The sequence below is a fragment of the Erinaceus europaeus genome, chromosome 8 (genome assembly GCF_950295315.1).
Source record: "Erinaceus europaeus chromosome 8, mEriEur2.1, whole genome shotgun sequence".
In the NCBI taxonomy this organism is placed as follows: Eukaryota; Metazoa; Chordata; class Mammalia; order Eulipotyphla; family Erinaceidae; genus Erinaceus; species Erinaceus europaeus.
In genome coordinates, this window is record NC_080169.1 from 26566394 (window position 1) to 26574318 (window position 7925).

The window sequence follows — 7925 nt, forward strand, 5'->3', positions numbered from 1 at the left end:
GGCAAGAATTCTACCACTGAACCACCAATGCCCTGGAGGGAGGGTGGTGCTTGTTAACAGAGGTTATATAAATAGAATACAGTGTTATGTAAATAGAATGCAGGGGGGATTAAACCAAATGAAACAGAAGGGGTTTTTAAAAGCAGAATTAGAAGCATACCAACAACAATGAAGAAGAAAGCGCTATTACATCTGTGTTGGAAGTCAGGGGAGATTTTTCAAAATGTGATTCCTCAGCTGAGATCCAAGTAATAAATATGTAAAATGAGTAATGGTAATGGGGATGGAGAAAAGTGTATGAAAGTAAGAGCTATTTAGAAGTCAGGAGAGACCAGATTTGACTGAATAGACTGGCATAGGGAATACATGTCCAGAATGTTTGGGTTCAAATTCACACTCTGCCCTTGATAGAGAAAAGTTATGTAATCCTTCTGCATTTTAGTTTTCTACACACTAAGAGCACCGTTATGAAAGATAAAGACATTAACTTACAAAATTCTTGGCATAGCTCCTGACACAAGATACATGGTCAAAAATAATAACTATTACTACGCATTATAATCACTCAAAATTACAAATAATATAATTGTGCACTCACTATAAAATGGAATGTGGGGGAAAACTGGAGGAGGTAATCAGGGACTTCACAAAGAATTTTGGATTAGAGGGATGGGCAGATGATAGTGACTATTCCAATTATGTATTTACTGCCTATCAGCTCCAAATACACCCTTCCCTGGGAACTCTGGGATAATACAGGTGGACCCAGGAAGCATTTCCCCTTTGTGACATCACTGGAACATACTACAGGAAAAGGATTTCACTTCCTGATTCAAGAGTGCTCCCATTTGTTTCTTTATGCTACTACACAAGGCTGCCAACACTACATGTAGGAAATATAACCTCTATCATGTTTCAGTGGTGGATCCGTGATGAGTCTCAGAGATACCCAACTACCCAGAAGCTGTCTTCCCAGTCTTAGCCCATCTGCCACCCAGAAGGGAGTATCCCACTGTGGACCTAGAGAATTCAACAAGCTTCTCTACCATTCACACCTTCTCCAATATGGCTTGAATCCAGCCAATTTGTCCTTATCTTTGGTAGTATCCCTTAACCCCAATGTATTATTTATCTCCTTTAAAATAAGAGCTAGTAAAGGGGTGGGGAGAGAGCATAGAGTTATAGAAAAAGAGGCTCGATGTCCCAGGTTCAATCTCCAGCACTACCATAAGCCATTACTAAGCAGTGCTCTGGATTAAAATAAATCAATAATAATAAGCAAATAAGTCAAGTCTCATGTTATAGTAAATAATTCTTTATAGTAGTCATTTTATGTTCAACTTACTGCGTTTTGTCTCCAGTTGAAATCTGACTGATATGATACTCATTAACTGAAATAAGAAGCGTCAAATAAGAGATATCAAAAAGGTAAATTTCACTTTGGAAATACTGAGCTTGAGATATCTGTGGAACACATCAGCTGCTCTGTGATCTACAATCAAGAAAACTAATCCTTGTGCCAAAACCTGAAAGTAACAGCACTGAAAACTTGTGATCTGTTAGAATAAGGACCCAGGTTGATCCCTTCTACTTTTTCCAGGGTGTGAAACTAGCCAACAAGACTTATTTATCCCTTGCTTCACCCATTTCTCAAAAGTTTGGATCTACTGGGGGAAAAGAAAAAAAAAGGAAATTCTATCAGCACTTTGCAAAGGAACAGTTTGAAAAAGAAATGTATTAAATCCTTGGGGAAATTAAACCCAATAATCCAATAACAGCATTACAAAATTAACACTAGACTTTGCATTTAATTAATTGCCTTCTACTGTGGAGATTCTTGGCTACCATAGACCAAGAGAAATGAGGCCAATGATATCAACTGCCTCAAGAAAGACAGAAGGCAAGTGTGGTCTTGAGTACCCAACAGTTAACCCACTTTCTGGCTTTTTTACTTTATATTTATTCTGGAGATCGATAGTACAGAGAACAGTCTTGACTTCTGCCCACCTTAGTACCTCAAATTATGCTAAGCTGGTGAGAAAGACTAGAGGTGGTTACCATTCTTAAGAGGGAAAGTGTAATTTTATGACTTGCTCTTTTGTGAGTGCAACTCTAAATGTGTCTATAAGTAGCTAGAAAGTTGAATATCAATGAATGTCAGATCTTTCTCTTGAGAAGACTGAACGGACAGATAGAAATAAGTAATGGCTTCTCTAGAACCTAGGCAGTGTCACGATAAGGTCTTAAAAAATACCAGTCAGCTACCTCAGAAGAGACTCGTTTTGGTATTTCAGTAAGGACAAATGTATTTCTGTAAATCCTCTTCTAATGTCATGATGTCAGGATCCCTGTGGCAATGAGAGATTACTTACACAATATGGGCCAGGGGAGCAACAAAATTAGCATGTGTGTGGTTTACCAAACCTCTGCTAGGGTTCTTAAGAGCTTTCAGGAAGAAGGTAGGATGTGGCATCGTCATAGAAATAAAAACCCAGTGATTTATACAGTTTTGTCAAATAAGACCCACAGGGTAAATACAAAAAGCCTTGAACTGCCTCCAGCTTCTCCTGAGACACCCAGTTTGTCAAAATGCCGACTGCATGGTCTTATGCACACCCTTCACATTAGAGCTGACATTTATTCCTGCAGCTTTTTAATAACCAAGTAACATTTTACAAAAAGTTAATTAATGACATTTTATTTGGGTGTTGTGTGTGTTAGAATTTTTTGCGCATCCTTAATTTGTGTCTGACATTTTGAAAATACTGTGCCTGACTCTGTTAGTGAATAAAACAAATATATTTTAAAACATAGCTTACATGTATTCAATAGTCTTTTTTTTTTTCCTTCCTCCCAAGAATTGACGCAAACACCAAAACAAAATACCGTCTGCATGAGGTTGGAGAAATGAAGCATACTATTTGTTTGGAATCTTAATTACTATGGCCTCAAACTTACCTAATTAGAAGCTTCTCATAATAAGGAAAATTATTTTCAAAGTCAATAAATTTGCAAGTAGAAACAATGCTGTCGTCCCAGAATGAATGACCCACATTCTTTACAGACATAGTCCAGGTAAATACTCTAGTTAATGATTCATTTAAGCATATGGAATTGATTTTGGTATTACAGCAAACTTTCTATTGCTTTTAGATCATATAAAAAGAGCATGATGTCCTTGTTGTAGATATCACACATATAACTTTATTTCGGATTTCAGGAAAAATGAAACTTATTTCACCAAAACGATTAATTTTATTGACTTTAGCAACTTCAAGCTTCTTAACATCAAATACATTTTGTGCAGAAGAATTAATGATGTCCAGTCTTCACAGCAAGGAAAATTATGACAAATATACTAAGGTAAGTTCTTTAACTCTTATTTCATGGGACTAATATTAACCATATAAAATTTGTCCTGAGCCTAATTTTTTTGTAGAGAAAGGGGGAAGTTAGTTGTACTTTGTTTTTCAAACTTCAGTCTGGTCATGAAAATGTATTGCTATAACTTGCAATTTTTAACAAATACATCTCACCTCTAATGGCAATTTTAGTACAGAGGCTGATACTTAGCAGGCATAAGGTATATTAATAATTTCCTCCCTCTTATTCTATGGTTTTGTCAGTGTTTCCTTTTTATAAATAAAATTTTTTTAAAAATTTTCCAGTTGGCTCAGAAATACACATTAATAAAAAGGTAAGTACATATATATATAACATTTGAATGCATTTTAGTTGGGCATTTGGATTACCTGCAATTACAAAGAAATAATATAGCATTTATATTTTCTACTTGGCAAGTATAATTATTATAAATTTGTGGTAAAAACTACATTTAACTAATCCTCAGTGGTAGAACAAGTTATTTTCATTTTTATGCCTTTATTTTTGTTGTTGTTGAATTTTGCTAAAAGTTGTACTTGTTACAACCTGGAAAAAAAAGTAATTTGGAAGGGGCCAGGCAGTAGCGCAGCGGGTTAAGCACACATCGTGACGCAAAGCGCAAGGACCTCCTTAAGGATCCTAGTTCGAGCTGCCTGCTCCCCACCTGCAAGGGGGGTCGCTTCACAGGTGGTGAAGCAGATCTGCAGGTGTCTATCTTTCTCTCCCTCTCTCTGTCTTTCCCTCCTCTCTCCGTTTCTTTCTGGCCTATCCAACAACGAACGACATCATCAACAACAATAATAACCACAACAAGGCTGCAACAAAAGGGGGAAAAAATGGCCTCCAGGAGCACTGGATTCATACTGCAGGCACCGAGTCCCAGTAATAATAACCCTGGAGACAAAAAAAAAAGTAATTTGGAAATCTGCTTATGTTAGAAATCTGGCAGTGAGTATGGTGAATCATACATGTAGATGTAAGAGCTATACCACATGGAATATGATTTTATTGCAGACAACTACTAAAATAATAAAGATAAGTAAATAAAATTGCTTTTAATTTCATAAGAAACAAAATGAAAATCTTCATATGGACAAACTTTCATAGTAAAACTAAATTAAGTCTCTGTTGTATTCTAAATGATTCCATTAGAGCTGGTGTTTTACTGCTGCAGTAAATGGGTGCTTTATAAAAAAATCTAATTTATGCATTAATAAAAATATAGTTTGTTGAGGACTACTTGTAGACTAGATCTCTTAACATGAAGAGCTTAAAAAAAGCCATGTAATGCAGTCGAACCTGAAAACTGGTTAGTGTCTATGTTTCCATGTATCCACCCCTTTGATCTTGTCTTAAGAGGGGAAATAAGACACAGAGAGACAGTGGGTACTTCCTATAAAATCAAAATATATGAAGTATTTTATAAACAACGTGACTCAAAAACAAAGAGAGCAACTATAAGAAAATAAACTTTTTGTTTTATTTCAATACTTCATTATAGTCCTGATGCTCAAACACATTGCTGGATTCACTATATATATTTTATTAATATTTTATAGTTGTCTTAATAGTCCAGGGACAGAGAAGCCAGAATGCAAGAAGCTAATGCAAATTATTTATTTTTAAAAAAAATCTGCACATGAGAATAAAAACATTGTTAATAGCTTTAACAGTTCTGCAGATTAAAATCTGGGTTTAAGTTCATTTAGGATTCAGATCTCTTGCTTATAGCACTAATAAATTGTGTTAATGGAGATTTCTAATTATAGCCTACAGGAAACCCTAGAGGGGAGAAGGAGAGAAGTCTCAATTTTAAAGAATTAAAAGATTGGGGACCAAAAAATGCCATTAAAATCAGTACACCTGCAGCCAACAAAATGCCACACTCAGCAGCCAGCTTACCACTGAGATTTGGGAGGACCACGGGAGAAGAAAGAAGCACTGGAGAAATGGTCAGTTTGCCTCTGAAATTTGGAAGATACATGAAGGAAAGTATCTCAAGACGAGTTCCTAATCTGCCACAAAGGTTTGGAAGAATGACCCAAAGTGTCACCAAGACACCAAGTGATTTGTTCCAACAATCCATGTATCATTCACCATCTGCCAATGTATTAATTTGCCCAATGATCAGTCATCCCCAAGAAACCCAGATTCCTAGGCAAAAATACCCAAGGTAAATATCTGAAAACCGATAAAACTGCATAAACAGTTACCGTAGCCTGGTCCACAACCTTAAAAAAAGGATTGTGATTTTTGAAAATGTGTTTCTAAGAAAGTCAATTTTCTTAAAAGGAAAAAGACATAGGTACAAGTCAGTAAATAAGTGTGAATGAAGAATTATAGAAAGTCATGTATAAATATGATTTCAATATTTAATGGGGGGATTAATGGTTTACAGTTAATACAGGTGTTGATACATAGGTAAAAATTTCTCAGCTTTCTAGAAGACACTCTCACCTTCAGCCTAGGTGCTCCTCAACCATCATGCACCAGGACCTGAAAGCAACCCTCCTCTTCCCCCGCCCCCGTCTTTTGCTTTGGTACAATCCACCAAACCAGTACAAGTTCTACTTTGTGTTTCCAATTTCTGTTCTTAGCTCAAGTTCTTCCCATAAGTGAGATTAGCTCATATTAATCTTTCTCTTTCTGGCTTATCTCACTCAGCATAATTCCTTCAAGCTCCATCCAAAATGAGATAAAGAAGTTGACTTCATCATTCTTTTTTTTAATTTTTTTATTGGGGGATTAATGTTTTACATTTGACAGTAAATACAACAGTTTGTACATGCATAACATTTCCCAGTTTTCTATATAATAATACAACCCCCACTAGGTCCTTCATCATTCTTAAGAGCTAAGCAGTAGTTCATTTAAACATGGCTTTAGGTATAGTAATGACATGGATTTTCCTAAGCCACATAAAGGCATCCATCTTGCTATTCAACAGCCACAGGCTACCCAGGGATATGCAGTGACTGACTTGGGAATTCAAACCTCTGATATACTGTCCAGCGCCTGACCCCTCTAACAAAAGGTCCCAGAGTAGAGAGTTGCCTTCAAGTGCAAAGAACACATTTATCTCAATAACTCAAATTCAAAAGACTTTCTTCTTTACTTAAAATTAGTTTTTCTTTTTTCTGGATCCTGTTTTATAAATATATCTTGTTATAATCATTACTGTACTGACTAAAAAGCATTATCTACTATGTTCTAGTACTTTTATAATCTACTTATTTTCTAGTAGAGCAAATATATTTAAAAATATATAAAGTAGAAGATGATATTTTAATGAAGACTTCAGTGAGTAAGGTGGCAGGTTGTGATACTTGTCCAGAGAGACTTCAAAACATGTGTGTTTTCTTAGCACCAACAGTAGTTATTCCACTCTGACATATTATATTTTTTAGTTCACACCTGCTAGTAGAATTTCAGTCCTATAGACTTCATAATTTGTGTCCATAGTCATATCTCCAGTGCCTAGAATCATGTCTGGCATGAAGTAAACCCACAATACTCAAGAGAAATCGTGTGTGAAGTACTAAGAAGGTCTTACAGAGTTGTTTTTTAAAAAGAGTGTTTATTCATATGGAAATCCAGGAATATTTCATGAACTAGACTTTGAAAGTTGGCTTTTATATTCAGAGAATGGTGAAATGAGTCATTATTTTCAAGCAAATAAAGGAGAGCCAAAAATTAACTAAAGTTCAGTTTGATGAATGCAAAGGAGAGGAAAGAAGATGGAAAGGAGGAGATAAGAGCTAAAAGGGTGAATGAACATTCAGGGTCATGTGAAAGACGCTGGACATTACTCATGTAGAGATTGTCAGTTACTATATGAGGTAGAATTCAGCGGCAGTCAGATGTCGGCAGTGGGGCAGTGAGGCAGAGTCAACGGTAAGTTTCTGAGTCATTACAAATTCAGGATCTCATTAATATCTTATTCATCTCAAGTGCAAAACAACTCCACTCAGTATAGTTAGGCAACTAGTATCACAGCTTGTATTTTTATGATGCTCTTATGCTATTGTTCTGATGAATGGCATTTTTGTTATGCTTGAATTTTAGGAGGCTGGAATTCAAGAACATACATGATGTAGAACTGAAACCAGAAAAATAAGAAATCCAGAGCTGTCCTTAAAGACAATACAAAGTTGTGACCTGCAGTTCTGCAGGGAAGATGCACTCTTTAGACAAGTTATTACTGTCAATAATTTCTCTTTGTCATTATAGTATTGAAAGTCATTTTAAAATGGTTTAAGACTATAAAGATGAAATAATTTTTGCCTAAATAAAAAGAATACTGTAAATACTTCAGCTTCTGGTAGTGGGAGCAGAGAGAGAGACTGAAAGCACATCATTATTGCCATCCTATTTTTTCACTCAAATGAACACGATTATACTTAAATAAAAACAATAAATAGAAAATAGTCTCTTCTTTAGTATAAAAATTAAATGCACTATAGTCTACAGTGACTCAATAAGTGCAGCAAACAAATAGAAAGATGCCATAAAGTACTTAATCAAATATTCTCTATTTTTTA

At 35.5% G+C, this 7925-nt stretch overlaps 1 protein-coding gene across 2 annotated transcripts; it reads left to right on the forward strand.

Annotated features, from left to right (window-relative positions):
• The first annotated feature begins 801 nt into the window (after positions 1 to 801).
• On the forward strand, positions 802 to 7575 carry NPVF (neuropeptide VF precursor). 2 transcript variants are annotated; one of them, XM_060195699.1, is made up of 5 exons: positions 802 to 889; positions 2859 to 3075; positions 3269 to 3363; positions 5154 to 5557; positions 7450 to 7575. In XM_060195699.1, the coding sequence occupies exons 2-5, from the start codon at positions 3045 to 3047 to the stop codon at positions 7499 to 7501; spliced, it is 582 nt and encodes a 193-aa protein (XP_060051682.1). In that variant the 5' UTR covers positions 802 to 889; positions 2859 to 3044; the 3' UTR covers positions 7502 to 7575. The 2 variants fall into 2 exon arrangements, with proteins under 2 accessions (XP_060051682.1, XP_060051681.1); XM_060195698.1 differs by lacking the exons at positions 802 to 889; positions 2859 to 3075 and having other exon boundaries at positions 3183 to 3363.
• Positions 7576 to 7925: the final 350 nt, after the last annotated feature.

What these genes read in the sequence shown, in the direction of transcription:
- NPVF (XM_060195698.1), top strand. Translation starts at nt 3,226, where the DNA reads ATGAAACTTATTTCACCAAAACGATTAATTTTATTGACTTTAGCAACT. An exon ending in ATTATGACAAATATACTAAG is followed by an intron (nt 3,364 to 5,153) that starts GTAAGTTCTTTA and finishes TTCTAATTATAG; the next exon opens with CCTACAGGAAACCCTAGAGG. An exon ending in CCTAGGCAAAAATACCCAAG is followed by an intron (nt 5,558 to 7,449) that starts GTAAATATCTGA and finishes CTTGAATTTTAG; the next exon opens with GAGGCTGGAATTCAAGAACA.